At 47.3% G+C, this 25,621-nt stretch overlaps 2 protein-coding genes across 3 annotated transcripts in view; one reads left to right on the top strand and one right to left on the bottom strand.

The window, feature by feature from the left end:
* Positions 1–1,969: 1,969 nt before the first annotated feature.
* On the bottom strand, positions 1,970–20,526 carry ccdc32 (coiled-coil domain containing 32). Its single transcript, XM_078233569.1, has 3 exons — positions 20,286–20,526; positions 11,105–11,261; positions 1,970–2,726 (listed from the first exon to the last, which is right to left on the bottom strand). Exons 1-3 carry the CDS (start codon positions 20,524–20,526, stop codon positions 2,582–2,584), a joined length of 543 nt encoding a protein of 180 aa, XP_078089695.1. The 3' UTR covers positions 1,970–2,581.
* Positions 20,527–20,820: 294 nt separating this feature from the next.
* The window catches only part of pcmtl (l-isoaspartyl protein carboxyl methyltransferase, like), a 45,094-nt gene continuing 40,293 nt past the window's right edge, over positions 20,821–25,621 (top strand). The window contains exons 1-2 of one of the 2 annotated variants that reach the window (XM_078233570.1): positions 20,821–20,954; positions 22,099–22,223. In XM_078233570.1, the coding sequence (XP_078089696.1) occupies positions 22,109–22,223 (115 nt within the window). In that variant the 5' untranslated portion in view covers positions 20,821–20,954; positions 22,099–22,108. The remainder of the gene's footprint in view (positions 20,955–22,098; positions 22,224–25,621) is intronic. The other variant, XM_078233571.1, reaches the window with a different exon arrangement.

Genomic DNA, 25,621 nt, shown 5'->3' on the forward strand with positions numbered 1-25,621 from the left:
ACAAACAAATTTTCTCTCTTTATCTGCATCAGCGATCTACAGCCTTTGACACACTTCAACACACTGTATCCCTCCAGCACCTCTGTACCATTGTCCAACTTGTCGAGTTGGTTTTATTCTTATCTATTTAATCATAGCCAAAGAATGGCGCAGCTTCCTGTTGCTGCATCATTAACTCTGGTATCCCCCAAGGTCTATCCTTCGCCCTCTCCTACTTCTCATTTTCATGGAAGCATAGAATCATTCCAGCACAGAGGGAGGCCATTCGGCCCAATGTTCCTGCGCTGACCGACAAGGAGCCATCCAGCCTAATCCCACTTTCTGACTCTTGGTCCAAAACCTTGCACTTGAAGCCTCCAATTCGATTTTCAAGTTTGCTGACGACACCACCGTAGTGGGTCGGATCTCAAACAATGACGAGACAGAGTACAGGAATGAGATAGAGAATCTGGTGAACTGGTGCAGCAACAATAATCTCTCCCTCAATGTCAACAAAACGAAGGAGATTGTCATCGACTTCAGGAAGCATAAAGGAGAACATGCCCCTGTCTACATCAATGGGGACGAAGTAGAAAGGGTGGAGAGGTTCAAGTTTTTAGGTGTCCAGATCACCAACAACCTGTCCTGGTCTCCCCTTGCCGACACTATAGTTAAGAAAGCCCACCAACGCCTCTACTTTCTCAGAAGACTAATGAAATTCGCATGTCAGCTACAACTCTCACCAACTTTTACAGATGCACCATAGAAAGCATTCTTTCTGGTTGTCTCACAGCTTGGTATGGCTCCTGCTCTGCCCAAGACCGCAAGGAACTACAGAAGGTCGTGAATGTAGCCCAATCCATCACGCAAACCAGCCTCCCATCCATTGACTCTGTCTACACTTCCCGCTGTCTCAGCACAGCAGCATAATTAAGGACCCCACGCACCCCGGACATTCTCTCTTCCACCTTCTTCCTTCGGGAAAAAGATACAAAAGTCTGAGGTCAGGTACCAACCGACTCAAGAACAGCTTCTTCCCTGCTGCTGTCAGATTTTTGAATGGACTTACCTTGCATTAAGTTGATCTTTCTCTACACCCTAGCTATGACTGTAACACTCCATTCTGCACTCTCTCGTTTCGTTCTCTATGAATGGTATGCTTTGTTTGTGTAGCGCGCAAGAAACAATACATTTCACTGTATGTTAATACATGTGACAATAGTAAATCAAATAAGTCTGCGTTTGGCAAAGCCTATATACCTGTCACAGGTGGTGCAACACGGCCACCTCTTTTGTTATGTGTGGAACAACTATCCTGCAGACGCCCTCAAATCAAGGCACAAATCTACATGGGAGGTGCATTTACCCACACTCCTCAGCACAGACAGAACTGCTCTGTACGTTTTGTAGGAAACTTCAACGGTTTCTGCTCAGAGTGGCTAAAAATGTTGGAAAATTATCACAGGATGAGACAAAGTCTCAAATATTAAAACTTTGATCTATGGCTCTGGCCGATTCGCCTCCTCCTGTGCTGCAAGATGTTGTAGCTGTCAGGAGGATTCAGTCTAACATTCACATCCTGAAGAGCTGGGTTTAATGTCCAGTCTGTGCTGAATTAGCTGGCAGCAGTCAGGACTGAGGTTGGAGCGTGACAATCACCTTCTGCGCCTCTGCCAGGGGAGGGTTCGATCTCCTGAGTGCTAAGAATGGCATCAGTGAGTGATGGGTGAAGGAGGAAGACTGTCTGGGTCGTGCGGGGCTGGTCAATGATGTGAAAAGACTGGGGGAATAACAGTTTCCACTCCCACTTCCCCATGGCTAGTCCAAGTTCCTAACACAGAGGGACTGAGCTGACAGCCCTGATCACACTGCATGAAGTGCAGCCCGGTCCAATGCCAAGGCTCGCCCTCATGGCCAGAGGGTCACGGGGATAAGATGGCGTCACTGAGACCACTAACAGAGGAAATAATAATGGGCGGGCAGGCAGGTCTGAAACCTCAACAAAGTTTTAATTTGTTCTGCAATCTGAAACAGAGATAAGCAGGCACATGAGAGCTTCGATAGGCTGAAAGATGACTGTCTGCTTCTAGTTAGAACCTGCCACAGCATAGACAAGGTTGCTGAGGAGCGGAGAGAATATGTGCTGTTGAATAAATGTTATGAACAATGAAACATACAATGGCTTGTCCTTGAGTGCAAACCGCTCAACAATCAGCAGCTGTAATTCTCGATGGTGCAGGTCCATTACTGAAGGGGACACAGATCCTCAGCTTAGGGAACCCTGAGCCTCTCTTCATCATCATGCGTGTCCTCTCGGCCCAGCTCTGCTGGATTGCCAGTTTGCACAGGTCAAGGTGATTGCTGTCGGTTACCGGGACTGGAAGAGGTCCAGACAGACTCCTGGGTGTCACCATTTTAAAATACACACAAGACAACATTAAAAAACTGGATTCAGCCATTGAGATCAGAAGTTCATATTTCACCCTCCGACTCGATAGCTGAGTGTTTGGGTGATGGACGGCGCTCAGCCTGGTTCTGCCCTCTGAATGACCAGCTGGGAGTTTTAGCAGGACACATGGGAGGGCACAGGTGGTACAAGTTGTCAGTGCTCACAGCTGGAGCAGTTCTCGCTGTCCAGTTCTTCTTGGCTGGCAGGCTGCCCTTCCAGGTTGATCAGGTATTGAACTTCCTCTGCACTGAGCGGAACTCTCTCTGGCTGCAGCCATCGCTTGAAATGGTCAATGGCGCTGGATAAATAAAGGACATGGTTAGAGATTGGACTGAACACAGGCAGGACTTTGTAAACATACAGAGTGCGACAGACCGAGAACCTTTTCATACTGAATGGAATCGCAGACAAATTTGAATTGTGTAACAGAGCGATATAAACGCCACATCTTCCATCTCCCAGTTAAATGGGGCTGGTTAATTCTGGAGGTCCAGTACTTACAATGATGTGTTCCAGTCCTGTGCTCAGAGGCCTTTAAAACTATTCATTGGGTATTTGTTTGTGTTTAAATATATATGCTCGTGTGTGCATGCATGCCCATGTGCACATGTATATGCAGCCATGCACATACACGCATGCCCAGAGTGTGAGCATAAATATATATATAGATTTGTGTTAACATATATACCCGAGTGTGTCTATGCATCCACATATGTACATATATATCCATGCACATTTATATGCAGGTGTGTGCTGATTTATCTGTTTGTTTGCTTACATATATACCAAAGTGTGTGCATAAATATTCATATGTTTGTTTACATGTGTAGCTGTGTGCATGCATATATATATAGCCATTTATATAAGTGTTTACATATATACCAGAATGTGTGCATATAAGTGTTTACATGTGTACGTGGATATATAGCTGTTTGTATGTGTTTACATGTATACCAGAGTGTGTGTGTATATATCCCTATGTATGTGTTTGTATATATATACCGGAGTGTGTGCATATATGTGTATATGTTGACATATACACCTGAGTGTGTGTATCCATTTGTGTTTCAACATATACCTGTGTGAATGCATATATATCCGTGTGCATGTGTTTACATGAATAGCTAAGTGCATACGTACCTGTGTTTACATATAAACCTGAGTGCATGCTTACATAGCTGTTTGTGTGTGTTTATATGTATACCTGAATATATACATATTTAGCAGTTTGTGTATGTGTTCACATACATAGCTGAATGTGTGCATATATTACTTTGTGTGTTTACGTGTGTGTATATATATACATATATATTATATATAAATTTTATATATATTTTTGTGTGTATGTTTACATATATACCTGAGTTTGTGCATATGTGTGTGTATGTGTTTACATGTTTACCTGAGTGTGTGCATGCATATCTGTGTGTACATTTACATATATACCCAAGTGCATGCTTATATAGCCATTTGTGTGTTCACATGTATACCTCAGTGTGTATATTGATACACATCTCCCCGGACCTAGAATACCTGAAGCTAAAATGCCACCCCATTACCTACCGCGGGAGTTCACCTCGGTTATCCTGACAGCAGTTTACACCTCAACCCACGCAGGCACGAAGATTGCGTTGGATGAAATATACACCACTACAAATAGCCTTGAGACGAAGCATCCCGAGGCCTTGTTTGTTGTAGCCGGGGACTTCAATCAGGCCAAGCTCAAGAGCGTACTACCAAGTTACCACCAACACATCTCCTGTTCCACCAGAGGCCCAAACATCCTAGACCGCTGCTACACAAATATCAAACATTCCTACTACTCTAGCGCCTGTCCACACTTTAGCAAATCAGACCACTAGGTTGTGGTCCTGCTCCTGGCTTACAAGCAAAAACTGAACGGGAGAATCCACCAAAGAAAGTCGTGCAATGTTGGTCTGAGGCTAACTTTAATGAGATTAGGCAGAAATTGGCAGCTGTTGATTGGGAGAGGCTGTTTGAGGGTAAATCCACATCTGGCATGTGGGAGTCTTTTAAGGAACAGTTGTTAGGGCTGCAGGATAGGCATGTGCCTGTAAAAAAGGATAGGAAGGGTAGGATTCGAGAACCGTGGATAACCGTGGATAACCAGGGAAATTGAGGGATTGGTCAAAAAGAAAAGAGTGGCGTACATTAGGTCCAGGCAGCTAAAAACGGAGGGAGCTCTGGGGAATACAAAGAAAGTAGGAAGGAACTCAAACGAGGAATTAGAAGGGCAAAAAGGGGTCACGAAATGTCCTTGGCAGACGGGATTAAGGAGAATCCCAAGGCATTTTATTCATACGTTAGGAACAAAAGGGTTGTCAGGGAAAAAAATCGGACCTCTCAGGGACAAAAGTGGGGAATTATGCTTAGAGCCCAAAGAAGTAGGGGAGATCCTAAATGAATACTTTGTGTCAGTATTCACAAAGGAGAGGGTTGTGTTAACTGGGAGTGTCTCGGAAGGGAGTGTTGAACCGTTAGAGAAAATCTCCATTACAAGGGAGGAAGTGTTAAGTTTTTTAGGGAATATAAAGACTGACAAATCCCCAGGGCCTGATGGAATCTATCCAAGGCTGCTCAGGGAGACGAGAGATGAAATCGCTGGGCCTCTGACGCAAATCTTTGTCTCGTCACTGGACAGAGGTGAGGTCCCAGAGGACTGGAGGATAGCTAATGTGGTCCCGTTATTTAAGAAGGGTAGGAAGGATAACCCGGGAAATTATAGGCCGGTGAGCTTGACGTCCGTGGTCGGGAAGTTGTTGGAGAGGATTCTTAGAGATAGGATGTATGCGCATTTAGAAAGGAATAAACTCATTAACGATAGTCAGCATGGTTTTGTGAGAGGGAGGTCATGCCTCACTAACCTGGTGGAGTTTTTTGAAGAAGTGACTAGAATGGTTGACGAGGGAAGGGCCGTGGATGTCGTCTATATGGACTTTAGTAAAGCGTTTGACAAAGTCCCTCATGGTAGGTTGGTGCAAAAGGTTGGATCTCATGGGATAAAGGGGGAGGTGGCTAGATGGGTGGAGAACTGGCTTGATCACAGAAGACAGAGGGTGGTAGTGGAAGGGTCTTTTTCCGGCTGGATGCCTGTGACTAGTGGTGTTCCGCAGGGCTCTGTATTGGGACCTCTGCTGTTCATGATTTATATAAACGATCTGGAAGAAGGTGTAACTGGGGTGATCAGTAAGTTTGCGGACGACACAAAAATGGCTGGACTTGCAGATAGTGAGGAACATTGTCAGAGGCTACAGAAGGATAGAGATAGGCTGGAAATTTGGGCAAAGTAATGGCAGATGGAGTTCAATCCAGATAAATGCGAAGTGATGCATTTTGGTAGAAATAACGTAGGGGGGAGCTATACGATAAATGGCAGAACCATAAGGGACCTGGGTGTGCAAGTTCACAGATCCTTGAAAGTGACGTCACAGGTGGAGAAGGTGGTGAATAAGGCATATGGCAGGCTTGCCTTTATAGGACGGGGCATAGAGTATAAAAGTTGGGGTCTGATGTTGCAGTTGTATAGAACGTTGGTTCGGCCGCATTTGGAATACTGCGTCCAGTTCTGGTCGCCACACTACCGGAAGGACGTGGAGGCTTTAGAGAGAGTGCAGAGGAGGTTTACCAGGATGATGCCTGGTATGGAAGGGCTTAGTTATGAGAGATTGGGTAAACTGGGGTTGTTCTCACTGGAAAGACAGAGGATGAGGGGTGACCTAATAGAGGTGTATAAAATTGTGAAAGGCATAGATAGGGTGAACGGTGGGAAGCTTTTTCCCAGATCGGTGGTGACATTCACGAGGGGTCATAGGTTCAAGGTGAGGGGGAGGGGGAGGTTTAACACGGATATCAGAAGGACGTATTTTACACAGAGGGTGGTAGGGGCCTGGAATGCGCTGCCGGGCAAGGTGGTGGAGGCGGACACACTGGGAACGTTTAAGACTTATCTAGATAGCCACATGAACGGAGTGGGAATGGAGGGATACAAAAGAATGGTCTAGTTGGGACCAGGGAGCGGCGCGGGCTTGGAGGGCCGAAGGGCCTGTTCCTGTGCTGTATTGTTCTTTGTTCCTGGCCCTGAACTCAACCCTGGAACACCTAGATAACAAGGACACTTATGTCAGACTCCTATTTATCGACTACAGCTCAGCATTCAACACCATTATTCCTATGAAACTCATTTCCAAACTCCTTGGCCTGGAGCTTGGCTCCTCCCTCTACGACTGGATCCTGAACTTCCTAACCCACAGAACTCAATCAGGAAGGATAGACAACAGTACCTCCTCCACGATCATCCTCAACACCAATGCTCCACAAGGCTGTGTCCTCAGCCCCTTACTATAATCCTCATACACCTATGACTGTGTGGTCAAATTCCCCTCCAATTCGATTTTCAAGTTTGCTGACGACACCATCATAGTGGGTTGGATCTCAGACAATGACGAGACAGAGTACAGGAATGAGATAGAGAATCTGGTGAACTGGTGCGATGACAATAATCTCTCCCTCAGTGTCAACAAAACGAAGCAGATAATCATCGACTTCAGGAAGCATAGTGGAGAACATGCCCCTGTCTACATCAAGGGAACGAAGTAGAAATGGTTGAGAGCTCAAGTTTTTAGGTGTCCAGATCACCAACAATCTGTCCTGGTCCCCCCATGCTGACACTATGGTTCAGAAAGCCCACCAACACCTCTACTTTCTCAGAAGACTATGGAAATTTGGCATGTCCGCTACAACTTTCATCAACCTTTACAGATGCACCATAGAAAGCATTCTTTCTGGTTGTATCACAGCTTGGTATGGCTCCTGCTCTGTCCAAGACAGCAAGAAACTACAAGGGGTTGTGAAGAAGCTCTGTCCATCACTCAAACCAGTCTCCCATCCAATGACACTATCTACACTTCCCACTGCCTCGGAAAGCAGCCAGCATAATTAAGGGCCCCACGCACCCCGGACATACTCTCTTCCACCTTCTTCTGTCAGGAAAAAGGTTACAAAAATCTGAGGTCACGTACCAACCGACTCAAGAACAGCTTCTTCCCTGCTGCCATCAGACTTCTGAATGGACCTACTTTGCATTAAGTTGATCTTTCTCTACACCCTAGCTATGACTGTAACACTACATTCTGCACTCTCTCGTTTCCTTCTCTATGAACAGGATGCTTTGTCTGTATAGCGCGCAAGAAACAATATTTTTCACTGTATACTAATACATGTGACAATAATAAATCAAATCAAATATACTTGAGCGCATGAATATATAACCATTTTTGTGTGTTTACATATCATAGAGTCATAGAAGTACACAGCACGGAAACAGGCCCTTCGGCCCAACTCGTTCATGCCGACCAGGTTTCCTAAACTGAACTAGTCCTATGTGCCTGCGTTTGGCCCATTTCCCTTTAACCCTTTTCTATCCATGTACCTGTCCAAATGTCTTTTAAATGTTGTAATTGTACCCGCCTCTACCACCTCCTCTGGCAGCTCATTCTATATACGCACCACTCTCTCTGAAAAAATTGTCCCTCAGGTCCCTTTTAAATCTTTCCCCTCTCACCTTAAACCTAGGCCCTCTAGTTTTGGACTCCCCTACTCTGGGGAAAAGACGTTGGCTATTCACCTTATCTATGCCCCTCATGATTTTATAAACCTCATCCTCCTATGCTCAAAGTCCCAGCTTCTCTTTATAATTCAAACCTTCCAGTCCCGATAACATCCGTGTAAGTCTTTTTTGCACCCTTTCCAGTTTAATAACATCCTTCCTATGGTACGGCGACCAGAGTTGTACCCAGTACTCCAAATGTGGCCATACCAATGTTTTGTACATTTGTTACGTTCCAACTCCTGTACTCAATGCTCTGACCAATGAAGGCAAGTTGCCAAACACCTTCTTCGCCACCCTTTCTACCTGTGACGCTACTTTCAAGGAACTATGAACCTGCACCCCTAGGTCTCTCTGTTCGACAACGCTCCCTAGGGGCCTTCCATTAACTGTGCAAGTCCTGCCCAAGTTTATGTACCACAATGCAACATTTCACATTTATCTGAACGAAACCCTATCTGCCGTTCCTCAGCCCACTGGTCCATTTGATCAAGATACTGTGGTAGTCTTAGATAACTAAGAACTACAGGCCGGTGAGTCTAACGTCTATAGTGGGTAAACTGTTAGAAAGTATTCTGAGAGGCAGGATCTAAAGGCATTTATAGAGGCAAGGACTGATTAGGGACAGTCAGCATGGCTTTGTGAGTGGAAAATCATGTCTCACGAATTTGATTGAGTTTTTTGAAGGGATAACCAAGAAGGTAGATGACGGCAATGCAGACGACATTGTCTACATGGACTTTAGCAAGGCTTTGACAGGGTACCGCATGGTAGGTTGTTGCATAAGGTTAAATCTCACAGGATCCAGGGTGAGGTAGCCAAATGGACGCAAAACTGGCTGGATGACAGAAGACAAAGGGTGGCTGTAGAGGGTTGTTTTTCAAACTGGAGGCCTGTGACCAGCGGTGTGCCTCAGGGATCAGTGCTGGGTCCACCGTCATTTGTCATTTATATTAATGATCTGGATGAGAATTTAGGAGGCATGGTTAGTACGGCAGATGACACCAAAGTTGGTGGTATAGTGGACAGTGAAGAAGGTTATCTTATCTTATAGAGCTCTAAAAAATAATGAGGGGCTTTGATAAAGTAGATAGTCAACATCTTTTTCCAAAGGTAGGGGAGTCTAAAACTAGAAGGCATAAGTTTAAGGTGAGAAGGGAGAAATACAAAAGGGTCCAAAGGGGCAATTTATTCACACAGAAGGTGGAGTGTGTCTGGAATGAGCTGCCAGAGGTAATGATAGAGGCGAGTACAATTTCATCTTTTAAAAAGCATTTAGACTGTTATGTGGGTAAGTTTGGTATAGAGGGATATGGACCAAACGTGGGCAATTGGAAGTAGCTTTTTGGTCAAAACAGGACGGCATGGACAAGTTGGGCCGAAGGGCCTATTTCCAAGCTGTAAACCTTTATGACTCTAAAACCTTCTTCATTGTCCAATACACCACCAATTTTGGTGTCATCCACAAACTTATTAACCATGTCTCCTATATTCTCATCCAAATCGCATACCTATGTGTGTTTACATAAATGGCTGAGTCTGTGCATATATTGCCATTAATGTTTACATATATATCCGAGTGTTTGTATATGTACCTGTGTTTACATATATACATGTGAGTGTGCAGATGTAGCCATGTGTGTGTGTTTACATGTATACCTGTACTGTAGCTAGTTTCATGACCACCATTATTGAGTTGGGGGCAGAGAAGTGAGCTTATAGAGTCTTAGTGATATACAACACATCACATCTGAAATGGTTAAAGACAAACCACCTAACTGCTCTAATCCCATTTTCCAGCACTTGGTCCATAGCCTTGTATGCCTAGGCATTGCAAGTGCACACCTAAATATGAAATGTTGAGGGTCTCTGCCTGCACCACCCCTTCAGACAGAGTTCCAGGCTCCTGTCACCTTTAGGGTGAAAAGGTTTTCCTTCACATCCCCTCTAAATCTCCTGCCCCTTACCTTAAATCTATGCCCCTTGGTCATTGATCCCTCTACTAAGGGAAAAAGTTTCCTCCTGTCTATCTATGTCCTGATAATTTTATACGTTGCAATCATGTCCCCCCCCCCTCAGTCCCCTCTGCTCCAAGGTAAACAACCCCAATCTATCTAATCTCTCTTCATAACTAAAACTCTCCAGCCCAGACAATATCATGGTAAATCTCCTCTGCACCCTTTCCAGTGCTTTCACATCCCTCCTATAAAGTAGATTCCAGAATTGCACACAATACTCTAGCTGTGGCCTGACCAACATTTTATTTGGTTCCAGCATAGCCTCCCTGCTCTTGAACTCTATGCCTTGGCTAATAAAGGCAAGTCTACCATATGCCTTCTTAACCATTCTATCCACATGTCCTGCTACCCTAAGGGACCACTGTACACCAAGGTCCATCTGATTTCCGGTGCTTCCCAGGGTTCTGCTGTTCATCATGGATTCAACCGTGCCTTGTTTGTGCTGCTACACTGATCCAGATTTAATTCCCTTATTTGACCATTTTTAAAATATACAACTGGAAATGTTCAGCAGTGCTTTCCTAATGTCATCAAATCATAGAATCCCTACAGTACAGGAGGCGGCCATTGGGCCCATCGAGCCTTCTTTGACAACAATCCCATCCAGGCCCTACCCCCATAACCCCATGTATTTACCCTGCTAATCCCCCTGATACAGTTTAGCACGGCCAGTCACCCTAACCTGCAGGAAACCGGAGCACCCGGAGGAAACCCATGCAGAAACGGGGAGAACGTGCAAATTCCATAGTCAGTCACCCGAGGCCAGAATTGAACCTGGGTCCCTGGTGCCGTGAGGGAACAGTGCGAACCACTGTGCCACCATGCCACCCATGTCAGTGAGTCACTGCCAGGAAGAGCGGCAGGAATCAGCATCACCCCAACCTCAATCACCTATATCGCCACCCAGTCATGGGAAAGAAAGCTCTAGCGGGGGAACAAACTCTCACCGATGACTGTGTGGATTATTGTTACGTGACTGTCTGCTTTTTGAGATTTGGTGTAAACCCAAGAATATCACAGACCATGCGTTACCTCTGGTCCATTTCATATCCATTGCTGTACACATCAGACCCGTACTGTTCATGCAGGAATCGATCCCAACATTCCTTCTTTGTCTGAGAGAGGCTGAGTAGCATCTCTTTTGAACTTGGTTCTTCATTCAGACCCTTTAATTTTCGCAGACGATTTTCTGTTAGAAAAAGACAGACACAGTCCAGGACAATACGTAGACAACACTGGCTAAACACACAGTGCAAGACAATATACAGTCTGCACCAGCTAAACACAGTCCAGGACAGTACACAGTCTGCACCAGCTAAACACAGTCCAGGACAGTACACAGACTGCACCAACAAAACACGCAGTCCAGGACAGTACACAGACTGCACCAACTAAACACGCAGTCCAGGACAATATACAGTCTGCACCAGCTAAACACAGTCCAGGACAGTACACAGACTGCACCAACTAAACACACAGTCCAGGACAGTACACAGACTGCACCAACTAAACACACAGTCCAGGACAGTACAAAGACTGCACCAACTAAACACACAGTCCAGGACAGTACACACACTACACCAGCTAAAAACACAGTCCAGGACAGTACACAGACTGCACCAACTAAACACAGTCCAGGACAGTACACAGACTGCACCAACTAAACACACAGTCCAGGACAGTACACAGACTGCACCAACTAAACACACAGTCCAGGACAGTACACAGACTGCACCAACTGAACACACAGTCCAGGACAGTACACACACTACACCAGCTAAAAACACAGTCCAGGACAGTACACAGACTGCACCAACTAAACACAGTCCAGGACAGTACACAGACTGCACCAACTAAACACACAGTCCAGGACAGTACACAGACTGCACCAACTAAACACACAGTCCAGGACAGTACACAGACTGCACCAACTAAACACGCAGTCCAGGACAGTACACAGACTGCACCAACTAAACACACACTCCAGGACAGTACACAGACTGCACTAACTAAACACACAGTCCAGGACAGTACACAGACTGCACCAACTAAACACACAGTCCAGGACAGTACACAGACTGCACCAACAAAACACGCAGTCCAGGACAGTACACAGACTGCACCAGCTAAACAGGCAGTCCAGGACAGTACACAGACTGCACCAGCTAAACACACAGTCCAGGACAGTACACAGACTGCACCAGCTAAACACACAGTCCAGGACAGTACACAGACTGCACCAACTAAACACACAGTCCAGGACAGTACACAGACTGCACCAGCTAAACACACAGTCCAGGACAGTACACAGACTGCACCAGCTAAACAGGCAGTTCAGGACAGTACACACACTCCAGGACAGTACACAGACTGCACCAACTAAACACACAGTCCAGGACAGTACACAGACTGCACCAACTAAACACGCAGTCCAGGACAGTACACAGACTGCACCAACAAAACACGCAGTCCAGGACAGTACACACACTCCAGGACAGTACACAGACTGCACTAACTAAACACACAGTCCAGGACAGTACACAGACTGCACCAACTAAACACACAGTCCAGGACAGTACACAGACTGCACCAACTAAACACGCAGTCCAGGACAGTACACAGACTGCACCAACTAAACACGCGGTCCAGGACAGTACACAGACTGCACCAACTAAACACGCAGTCTAGGACAGTATACAGTGTTAGTCAGGCGGTGGTACTCTATGATAGTGTTGGGTATGTTGGTGAGTGGATTCTGTTGGGTATCTTATCTAAATGGGACAGACCAGGACATTGGGTCTGTCTATTTGACAAACACTGTCTGTCACCTCAGTGTCACCTCAGCACTTCACTGTACCGCAAGCCCACGGAAAACCTCATGATGCTCCACTTCTCCAGCTTCCACCCTAAACACGTTAAGGAAGCCATCCCCTCCGGACAAGCCCTCTGTACATACAGGATCTGCTCAGATGAGGAGGATCGCAACAGACACCTCCAGACGCTGAAAGATGCCCTCATAAGAATAGGATATGGCACTTGACTCATCGATCGACAGTTCTATATAGACACCGTCTATTTGAGACAGTGATGTGGAGATGCCGGCGTTGGATTGATGTAAGCACAGTAAGAACTCTCACAACACCAGTTTAAAGTCCAACAGGTTTATTTGGTAGCACAAGCCACTAGCTTTCGGAGCGCTGCTCCTTCGTCAGGTAAGTGGGAATTTTGTTCACAAACAGGGCATATAAAGACACAAACTCAATTTACAAAATAATGGTTGGAATGCGAGTCTTTACAGGTAATCAAGTCTTAACGGTACAGACAATGTGAGTGGAGAGAGGGTTAAGCACAGGTTAAAGAGATGTGTATTGTCTCCAGACAGGACACTTTGTGAGATTTTGCAAGTCGTGGGGGGTTACAGATAGTGTGACATGAACCCAAGATCCCAGTTGAGGCCGTCCTCATGTATGCAGAACTGAGCTATCAGTCTCTGCTCAGCGACTCTGCGTTGTCGTGTGTTGCGAAGGCCACCTTGGAGAACGCTTACCCGAAGATCAGAGGCTGAATGCCTGTGACCGCAGAAGTGCTCCCCCAACAGGAAGAGAACATTCCTGCCTGGTGATTGTCGAGCGGTGTTCATTCATCCGTTGTCGTAGCGTCTGCATGGTCTCCCCAATGTACCATGCCTCGGGACATCCTTTCCTGCAGCGTATCAGGTAGACAACGTTGGCCGAGTTGCAAGAGTATGTACCGTGTACCTGGTGGATGGTGTTCTCACGTGAGATGATGGCCTCCGTGTCGATGATCCGGCACGTCTTGCAGAGGTTGCTGTGGCAGGGTGGTGTGGTGTCGTGGCCACTGTTCTCCTGAAGGCTGGGTAGTTTGCTGCGGACAATGGTCTGTTTGAGGTTGTGCGGTTGTTTGAAGGCAAGAAGTGGGGGTGTGGGGATGGCCTTGGCAAGATGTTAGTCTTCATCAATGACATGTTGAAGGCTCCGGAGAAGATGTCGTAGCTTCTCCGCTCTGGGGAAGTACTGGACGACGAAGGGTACTCTGTCCGCCGTGTCCATCTTCTGAGGGGATCGGTGCGGTTTTTCACTGTGGCGCGTTGGAACTGTCGATCGATGAGTCAAGTGCCATATCCTATTCTTATGAGGGCATCTTTCAGCGTCTGGAGGTGTCTGTTGCGATCCTCCTCATCTGAGAAGATCCTGTGTATACGGAGGGCTTGACGGTAGGGGATGGCTTCGTTAATGTGTTTAGGGTGGAAGCTGGAGAAGTGGAGCATTGTGAGGTTATCCGTGGGCTTGCGGTACAGTGAGGTGGTGAGGTGACCGTCCTTGATGGAGATGCGTGTCCAAGAATGCAACTGATTCCGGAGAGTAGTCCATGGTGAGTCTGATGGTGGGATGGAACTTGTTGATGTCATCATATAGTTGTTTCAGTGATTGTTCACCATGAGTCCAAAGGAAGAAACTTTTATCGATGTATCGAGTGTATAGCATCGGTTGAAGGTCCTGTGCGGTGAAGAGGTCTTGTTCGAACCTGTGCATGAAGATGTTGGCATATTGAGGTGCGGATTTGGTCCCCATGGCTGTTCCGTGTGTCTGGATGAAGAACTGGTCGTTGAAGGTGAAGACATTGTGGTCCAGGATGAAGCGGATGAGTTGAAAAATTGTATCTGGAAACTGGCAGTTGTCGGCTTTGAGTATTGAGGCAGTTGCAGCAATGCCATCGTCATGGGGGATGCTGGTGTAGAGTGCCGAGACATCCATTGTGACGAGGAGCGCTCCTGGTTCAACTGCTCCATGTGTGCTGAGTTTCTGTAGGAAGTCCATAGTGTCGCGACAGAAGCTGGGGGTTCTTTGTACAATGGGTTTCAGGATGCCCTCGACATAACCAGAGAGGTTCTCGCACAGGGTCCCATTGCCTGATACGATGGGATGGCCGGGTGTGTTGGCCTTGTGTATCTTCGGGAGGCAGTAGAGATCTCCAACGCGGGGAGTACGTGGGATGAGAGCACGGAGGGTGCTCTGAAGGTCCGGATCAAAGGTCTTGATCAGACTGTTGAGTTGACGTATGTGTTCTTTGGTCGGATCTGTGGGTAACTGTCTGTAGTGTTCCTCGTTGTTTAGTTGTCGGTACACTTCTTTGCAGTAATCTGTTCTGTTCAGTATGACAATGGCCCCTCCTTTGTCTGCTGGTTTGATAACAATGTTGTGGTTGGTCTTGAGAGCGCGGATGGCGTTGTGTTGTGCTTGGGTGATGTTCGGGGCTGTCTTGTGAGTGCGGCTGATGAACCTGGCATTGACGCACCTCCTGATGGCTTGGGCATACAGGTCAAGTCGAGGGCAGCGGCCTTCCGGAAGAGTCCAATTCGACTCTTTCCTTTTCGGTTGCTGCACCGCGGATCTCTCTGTCGGCTGTTCCGGTTCATTGGCTGTCTCATTGTGTTCGCTGTTGGCCTCTCGGGGTTTGTGGAAGAACTCCCTCAGCCTCATTCACCTGATGAATTCCTCTGTGTCTGCTGCAAGACTGATGGGGTCTATTTTGGTGTTGGGGCAGAAATTGAGCCCTCAGCTGAGAACTTCGATTTCATCTGGTTGAAGTGTGTAGCCCTACAAGTTGACAATGGACTTCCCTGCAGTGGTGCTGTTTTCTACTGTGGTACTGGGGGAGGCTTGGTTGCTGCTGGTGGTGATGCCGAGTTTTCCAAATTTCCTGTTCTTGGTGTGCATGTAGATGGCGTATTTCCATTGTCTCGTCTGCTTGGCAGTGTTTCGCAGCTGGTCTGCGTCCTGAGCGCAAGTTGAGAATGTGGACTCTATCTTGGTTTCCAGGCTGTGGCGTTTGCTGTAGAGCTGGTGTATGAGGTGGTTGAGGAGGGTGAGAGAGGTGCGACGGCAAAGTCTCTCAGCGTAGTCTGTGTTATAGGTTGACCTGAGTGGGTTCGTGATCCGTAGTCCTTTCGGTATCTTATCTGCTTTCTTGCATCTTTGTAGAAACTTGATGTCTGTGTCGATATGCGCGATCTTCTTGGAGATCCTCTCCACTTGGAGCCGGCAGTTTGCAGTGTCGATGGTAGCCATGATGTGGAGATGCCGTCGTTGGACTGGGGTGAACACAGTAAGAAGTCTCACAACACCAGGTTAAAGTCCAACAGGTTTATTTGGTAGCACAAACCACAAGTTTTCAGAGTGCTGCTCCTTCATATTCTCAACTTGCGCTCAGGACACAGACCAGCTGTGAAACTCTGCCAAGCAACGAGACAAAGGAACACCAAGATAAGGAAATTTGGAAAGCTCGGCATGACCACCAGCAGCAACCAAGCCTCCCCCAGTACCACAGTAGAAAACAGTACCACTGCAGGGAAGTCCATTGTCAACTTGTCGGACTACACACTTCAACCAGATGAAATCGAAGTTCTCAGCTGAGGGCTCAATTTCTGCCCCAACACCAAAATAGACCCCATCAGTTTCGCAGCGGACACAGAGGAATTCATCAGGCGAATGAGGCTGCGGGAGTTCTTCCACAAAGCACAAGAGGCCAACAGCGAACACAATGAGACAGCCAATGAACCAGAACAGCCGACCGAGAGATCCGCGGTGCAGCAACCGAAGAGGAAAGAGTCGAATTGGACCTCTGCGGAAGGCCGCTGCCCTCGACTCAACATATACGCCCAAAGCGTCAGGAGGTGCGTCAATGCCAGATTCATCAGCCGCACTCACAAGACAGCCCTGAACATCACCCAAGCACAACACAATGCCATCCGCGCTCTCAAGGCCAACCGCAACATTGTCATCAAACCAGCAGATAAAGGAGGGGCCATCGTCATACTGAACAGAACGGATTACTGCAAAGAAGTGTACCGACAACTGAACAACGAGGAACACTACAGACAGTTATCTGCAGATCCGACCAAAGAACACACCCTTCAACTCAACAGACTGATCAAGACCTTTGATCCAGATCTTCAGAACACCCTCCGTGCTCTCATCCCACGTACTCCCCGCGTTGGAGATCTCTACTGCCTCCCGAAGATACACAAGGCAAACACACCCGGCCGTCCCATCGTATCGAGCAATGGGACCCTGTGTGAGAACCTCTCCGGCTACGTCGAGGGCACCCTGAAACTCATTGTACAAAGAACCCCCAGCTTTTGTCGCGACAGTACGGACTTCCTACAGAAACTCAGCACACATGGAGCAGTTGAACCAGGAGCACTCCTCGTCACAATGGATGTCTCGGCACTCTACACCAGCATCCCCCACGACGATGGCATTGCTGTAACTGCCTCAGTACTCAACGCTGACAATTGCCAATCTCCAGCTGCAATTTTACAACTCATCCACTTCATCCTGGACCACAACGTGTTCACCTTCAATAACCAGTCCTTCATCCAGACACACGGAACAGCCATGGGGACCAAATCCGCACCTCAATATGTCAACATCTTCATGCACAGATTCAAATAAGACCTCTTCACCGCACAGGACCTTCAACCGAAGCTATACACTCGATACATCGATGACATTTTCTTCCTTTGGACTCATGGTGAACAATCACTGAAACAACTATATGATGACATCAACAAGTTCCATCCCACCATCAGACTCACCATGGACTACTCTCCGGAATCGGTTGCATTCTTGGACACACGCATCTCCATTAAGGACGGTCACCTCAGCACTTCACTGTACCGCAAGCCCACGGATAACCTCACGATGTTCCACTTCTCCAGCTTCCACCCATAACACGTTAAAGAAGCCATCCCCTATGGACAAGCCCTCCGCATACACAGGATCTGCTCGGATGAGGAGAATCGCAACAGACACCTCCAGACGCTGAAAGATGCCCTCATAAGAACAGGATATGGCGCTCAACTCATCGATCGACAGTTCCGATGCGCCACAGTGAAATACCGCACCGACCTCCTCAGAAGACAAACACGGGACACGACGGACAGAGTACTCTTCATCGTCCAGTACTTCCCCGGAGCGGAGAAGCTACAACATCTTCTCTAGAGCCTTCAACATGTCATTGATGAAGACGAACATCTTGCCAAGGCCATCCCCACACCCCCACTTCTTGCCTTCAAACAACCGCACAACCTCAAACAGACCATTGTCCGCAGCAAACTACCCAGCCTTCAGAGAACAGCGACCACGACACCACACAACCCTGCCACAGCAACCTCTGCAAGACGTGCCGGATCATTGACACGGAGGCCATCATCTCACGTGAGAACACCATCCACCAGGTACACGGTACATACTCTTGTAACTCGGCCAACATTGCCCACCTGATATGCTGCAGGAAAGGATGTCCCGAGGCATGGTACATTGTACAACCAGGATCTTGGGTTCACGTCACACCATCTGTAACCCCCACGACTTGCAAAATCTCACTCACTGTCCTGTCTGGAGACAATACACATCTCTTTAACCTGTGCTTAACTCTCTCTCCACTCACATTGTCTGTACCTTTAAGACTTGATTACCTGTAAAGACTCGCATTCCAACCATTATTTTGTAAATTGAGTTTGTGTCTTTATATGCCCTGTTTGTGAACAGAACTCCCACTCACCTGACGAAGGAGCAGCGCTCTGAAAGCTAGTGGCTTTTGCTACCAAATAAACCTGTCGGACTTTAACCTGTTGTGAGACTTCTTACTGTGTTTGGGACAGACCAGGGCATTGGTTATCTGTCTGACCGAGGACTGAGTCAGCACGGCTTCGTCAAGGGGAGGTCATGTCTGACAAATCTGTCAGAGTTCTTTGAGGAGGTAACAAGGAAGTTAGATAAAGGAGAACCAGCGGATGTGATTTATTTAGATTTCCAGAAGAGCTTTGACAAGGTGCCGCAAAGGAGCCTGTTAAATAAGTTAAGAGCCCATGGTGTTAAGGGCAAGATCCTGGCATGGATGGAGGATTGGCTGACTGGCAGAAGGCAGAGAGTGGGGATAAAAGGGGTCTTTCTCAGGATGGCAGCCGGTGACTAGTGGTGTGCCTCAGGGGTCAGTGTTGGGACCACAACTTCTAACAATATACATTAACGATTTGGAGGAAGGAACTGAAGGCACTATTGCTAAATTTGCAGATGATACAAAGATATATAGAGGGACAGGTGGTATTGAGGAAGCAGGGGGGCTGCAGAAGGACTTGGACAGGTTAGGAGAGTGGGCAAAGAAGTGTCAGATGGAATACAATGTGGAAAAGTGTGAGGTTATGCACTTTGGAAGGAGGAATGGAGGCAGAGACTATTTTCTAAATGGGAAAATGCTCAGGAAATCAGAAACACAAAGGGACTTGGAAGTCATTGTTCAAGATTCTCTTAAGGTTAACATGCAGGTTCAGTCGGCAGTTAGGAAGGCAAATACAATGTTAGCATTCATGTTGAGAGGGCTAGAATACAAGAGCAGGGATGTACTTCTGAGGCTGTATAAGGTTCTGGTCAGACCCCAATTGGAGTATTGTGAGCAGTTTTGGCCCCTGTATCTAAGGAAGGATGTGCTGGCCTTGGAAAGGGTCCAGAGGAAGTTCACAAGAATGATTCCTGGAATGAAGAGCTCGTCTTATGCGGAACAGTTGAGGACTCTGGGTCTGTACTCGTCGGAGCTTAGAAGGATGAGAGGGGATCTTATTGAAACTTACAGGATACTGCGAGGCCTGGATAGAGTGAATGTGGAGAGGATGTTTCCACTAGTAGGAAAAACTAGAACCAGAGGGCACAACCTCAGGCTAAAGGGACGATCCTTTAAAACAGAGATGAGGAGGAATTTCTTTAGCCAGAGAGTGGTGAATCTGTGGAACTCTTTGCCGCAGAAGACTGTCGAATCGAGATCATAGAGTGTTTTTAAGACAGAGATAGGTTCTTGATTGATAAGGGGGTCAGGAGTTATGGGGAAAAGGCAGGAGAATGGGGATGAGAAAAAAAATCAGCCATGATTGAACGATGGAGCAAACTCGATGGGCCGAATGGCCTAATTCTCCTCCTATGTCTTATGGTCTGACTGGGACAGACCAGGACATTGGGGGTGTCTGTGTCTGGGACAGACCAGGACATTGGGGGTGTCTGTGTCTGGGACAGACCAGGGCATTGGGTATGTCTGTGTGTCTGGGACTGAGCGGCGGGGACAACACCCGGAGTGAGTCCCGGGCCCCAGTGCGAGTAGCCGGGGGTCCGGAGCAGGGAGTTTTATTCCGCACTCTTACCCAATGCTGCTAAATATTGCTGCGAGTCTGGCATGGGAGTCCAAGCGCTGAGCCCGGCCGGAGCCTCGCTGCTGCTGCCCGGCTCCGGGTGCAGCTCCTCCCCGGGGATGGGGTTGAAGCTCTCCCAGGATTCGGGCCTCCATCCTCCGGGCGGGGCCTCGCTGCCATTCCCGGGAGCCGCCAGTCCCGAACAGATCCGCTCCCACAGAGCCTGGCCGGACACCCTGTCCCCGAGATCCATCACAGAGCGTCCGTGAGGGGGAAGCGGGAGGGGACGGGGACAGGCTCCGGGGGGGACCGGAAGGACGGGGGACAGGCTCCGGGGGACCGGAAGGACAGGGACAGGGGGACCTGAAGGACGGGGACAGGGACCGGAAGGACGGGGACAGGCTCCGGGGGACCGGAAGGACGGGGACAGGGACCGGAAGGACGGGGACAGGCTCCGGGGGGGACCGGAAGGACGGGGACAGAGACCGGGGGGGACCGGAAGGACGGGGGACAGGCTCCGGGGGACCGGAAGGACAGGGACCAGAGGCTTTTCCAGTTGAACGGCGGCGGCGCTCCGCCTCTTACATCCGGCGCACAGTGACTGCGTCATCAAGGACGCTCGGAAAGCTGGCGCTGCTGAACGAAGCTGGTGTGAGATTAGAAACACGACAGGGAAAGAAAGTGAGTGAAAAACAGAGAGATAAATAGGGAGAGAGAGAGGGAATGAGAGAGAAACAGAGAGAGAGAGAGTAAAAAACAGAAAGAAAGTGAATAAAAACAGAAAGAGAAACAGGGAGAGAGGGAGTGTGTGAGTGAGAATCAGGGAATGAGAGAGTGAGTGATGGAGGTAGGGAAAGAGTGAGTGTGGGAGAGGAAAACAGGGATAGAGAGAGGAAGAAAATGTGAGGGAGAAAGAAAGAGTGGGACTCAGAGACTGGAAGAGAGAGACTTATTGAGATGAGAGATAACCAGAGTGAACCATTTAGCTTCTCCAGTCATTATGACCATGGCTGATCTTCTGCTCTAACTCCCAACACTTTCCCACCCACTCCCTATGTTCCTGGACTCTCCGACAGACCAAAACAAAAGCTATCACTCTCAACCTTAAATTTACTCAACAGTGGTGTATCCACAACCGTTTGGGGGTAGAAACTGCAAATATTTACAACCTCCTCGAGTGAAGAAGTTTCCCATCTCAGTCCTAAACAATTGACCGCTTATCCTGAGACTGTTCCCCTGTCAAGTCCTTCACAATCTTGTACGCTTAAATACGATCTTTTCTCATTCTTCTAAGTATACGTCCATTTTACACAGCCTCTTCACACAACAGCTCTCTCATCCCAGAAAGCAATCTAATGAACTTTTGTTGCATTCCCTCTCAGGTAGGCATATCCTTCCTTCGATAAAGAAACCAAAAATGTACATAGTACTGCAGATGTGACCTTGCCAAAGCTCTGTAGAATTACAGTAAGACTTCCTCATTATACTCCAATGCCTCTGCAATAGAGGTAACATACTATTTCCGTTACCATTCTGCATATTAACTTCCTGTGATCTGTGTTAAAGGATATTCAGTTGTTTCTAAATACTGACATTTACCAGCAAATCACCTTAAAAAAAAATATTCTGTTTCGATCATTTCTATCAAAGTGAATAATTTTATATTTCCCTGTATTATCGTTAATGTGCCACCTTCTTCCCACTCACTCAACCAGTGAACACTGAGTGAGAAAGATAGAGAGAGAATGTAATTCTGGACATTTTATGTGTGTTTCTATGTTAAGTGGTAGTTGATGTTGGAGCTAATCACTGTGCTTTGGTTCAGTTTAAGGGATATGCTGACCATGCTGAGGCTCTCGGTTGTTTTTCCAGTAGGGGTGTTGCTTGTGAGGACTATGGCGTGGACTTCCTCTGGAATCTCGCACTCACAGCTAGTCCAGAACCTTAAAAGTGAGTATCAGAGAATCATAGTAGTTTACAACATGGGAGGTGGCAATGGTAGGTGTCAGCACGTCAGCTGACTACTAGTCATTTAAACCATTCTCGCTTTCCAGCTCTTGGTCTGTCAGCTTGTAGGTTACGGGACTTCAAGTGCAAATCCAAACACCTTTTAAATGTTGTGAGAGTTTATACCTCTACCACATTTTCAGTCAGTCACTCTCTGGGTGAAAACAATTTTCTTTGAATTCCCCTTGAATCCCTTCTAAACCTCCTAATTACCCTAAACCCATTTCCCCCGGTTACGGACGCTCAACCCAGGGGAATAGCATCTTATTATCCAGCCTGTCTAGAACCTTTCATAATATTAGGCACTTCAATTAGGTCCTCCCTCAGCCTCCTCTGTTTCAAAGAAAATAACCTTAGCCTATCGAATCTATCCTCATTACTAAGATTCTCCAGCATTCTTGTAAATCTTCTTTGCACCCACGTCTTTCCAACAGTGTGGTGACCAGAACTGCAGCTGTGGCCTAACTAGTGTTTCGTGTAGTTCCAGCATAACCTCCCAGTTCTTGCATTCTATGCCGCGGTTAATAAAGGAAATCCTGATGTCTTCTTGATCACTTTATTAACCTGTTCAACCACCTTCAGGGATCTCTGGACGTGCACTCCTAGGTTCCGCTATTGCTCTATACTTCTCCAGTATCTTGCCATTTATTGTGTATTTCCTTACCTTGGTAATTGTCCCCAAATGCATATCCTCACCCTTATCTGGATTGAACTCCATTTCTACTGGACCACCCAATGAACTTATCCATTGATATCTTCCTGCAGTTTACAGCTTTCTTCTTCAGCATCAATTGCACAGTTAATTTTTTATCATCTGCCAACTTCTTAATCGTATCTCCCTACATTCAAGCCAAATCATTTGTTCTATACCACAAAAATCAAAGGACCTAGAACCTGGCTCTGCAGAACATCACTGGAAACAACCTTCCAGTCACAGAAGCACTCACTGACCTTTGATATTGCCCTTGCTCTCTGTCTCTGGGTCAATTAAGTCCAACTTTCCATTTTGCCTTGGACCCCATGGGTGCCACTGCTGCCTCACAGTGCCAGGGATTCGGCTTCAATTCCTGCCTTGGGTGACTGTGTGGAGTTAGCACATTCCCTCTGTGTCTGCGTGGGTTTCCTCCCATAGTCCAAAGATGTGCAGGTTAGGTGGATTGGCCATGCTAAATTTTCCTTTCGTGTCCCAAGATGTGTAGGCTAGGAGGATTAGTGGGGTAAAAATGTTGGGTTATGGGGTTAGGGCCTGGGTAAAATGCTCTGTTGGAGAGTTGGTGCAGACTCGGTGGGTTGAATGGCCTCCTTCTGCCGTGTGGGTACTCTGTGACTTTATTTTCCTGACCAGTCTGCCATGTGGGATCTTATCAAAAGCCTTGCTAAAATCCATTTTGATTACAGCAATTGCATTAGCTTCATTGACCCATTCTAGTTACCTCCTCAAAAAATTCAATCCTATCAGTTAGACACGACCTCCCCTTAACAAATCTGTGCTGACTGTTTTGAATAACCTGTATTTTTCTAAATGTGATGTGGAGCTGCAGGTGTTGGACTGGGGTAAGCACAGTAAGAAGTCTCACAACACCAGGTTAAAGTCCAACAGGTTTATTTGGTAGCACGAGCTTTCGGAGCGCTGCCCCTTCACCAGGTGAGTGAAGAGTTGGGTTCACAAACAGGGTATATATAGACACAGGCTCAATTTACAAGATAATGGTTGGAATGCGAGTCTTAACAGGTAATCCGGTCTTTACAGGTACACATTCCAGCTATTATCTCGTAAATTGAGTCTGTGCCTATATACGCCCTGTTTGTGAACCAAACTCTTCACTCACCTGATGAAGGAGCAGCGCTCCGAAAGCTCGTGCTACCAAATAAATCTGTTGGACTTTAATCTGGTGATGGGAGACTTCTTACTTTTAAATGAAAAGTTATCACGTTTTTCAATATTTTCCAATAACCTTCCCACCACGTAAGTTAGGCTGACTGGCCTGTCATTACTTGGTCGATTTCTTTCTCCCTTTAAGTACACTGTTAACTGTCCCCCAGTCCTCGGCACCACATTGATAGTCAGAGAGGATTGGGGGACAGTTAACAGTGTACTTAAAGGGAGAAAGAAATCGACCAACCTCTAACCTTTGTTTTCATCACCTTCCAAATACGGGTTACTAATTTTCTGTCTTCCATTTCCAAGTTTTCTTCTCTCCCTCCTGAATCTGCTGTCAGTTTCCCACTCTCCTGCCGAGCTAATTTAAACTCTCCCCAACAGCACTAGCAGCAAAACCCCTTGAGAGGATATTGTTGAGGTGCAAGCTGTATGGTTTGTACAGGTCTCACCTCCCCCAGCAATCCGAATGCCCCAGGAAACTAAAGCCCTTCCTCCAGCACCATCTCTCCAGTCATTTATTCATCAGCTCTGATTTCCTACATTTGTACTCATGAGCAGGTGGCACCAGGAGTAAATCAGAGGTTACTTCCTTTGGAGTCCTTCTTATTAATCTCTCTCCTAACTCGCTAAACTCTGCCTCCAGGACCTCATCCCGCTTTCTGCCCATGACGGTGCTGGTAGAGACCACGACTCCTGGCTGTTTCGCACCCGCCAACACACGCACACCCAGAGTAATCCATAACCACTCGGTGACGACCTTGATCCTGGCACCAGAGAGGTAAAAAACATCCTGAATTCATATCGACAGCCATAGAAACACGGCCTGTTCCCCCGAGCTACTGAATCCCCTAGTGCTATTACTCTCTTTTGCTACTGATTCTCCTCAGTGACACCAGCCACTGCTTGAGCTCTGAAATGCAGACCTTAAGCTGTGCTAGCTGGCATGAATTCACCCATGCGGTCATCCTGGACACGAGAAGCATCCAGGCTTTCCCACGTGACACAGGATGCACATTCCATGGGGCAGCAGTTCCCTGCCATGTCTTTACTTTCTGACTATAAACTAGAAACAGTTACCAGCTCCTACCTTGGTTGGGATGTTTGCAGATTTGCAACACAAATGGCTGGGTTCAGGAACAGCCTCAATCAAGGAAATATAATTAGAAATGTCGTTATTAACTCAGCAGGCCAGGCAAAACCTGTGGGGTGAGCACACGGCCGACAAGCGAGCAACATACTGACAACTGGGAGATATTGCAGACAGACAGCAATTAAAAAACAGCAGGCAAGGAGAAATTGCACAATGACCGTGGGCAGAGAACCTGAAAACACACACACACTGACCCCACACACACTGACCCTGACCCCACACACACTGACCCCACACACACTGACCCTGACCCCACACACACACTGACCCTGACCCCACACACACACTGACCCTGACCCCCCACACACA

This window comes from Mustelus asterias, chromosome 18, assembly GCF_964213995.1.
Source record: "Mustelus asterias chromosome 18, sMusAst1.hap1.1, whole genome shotgun sequence".
Classification (NCBI taxonomy): Eukaryota; Metazoa; Chordata; class Chondrichthyes; order Carcharhiniformes; family Triakidae; genus Mustelus; species Mustelus asterias.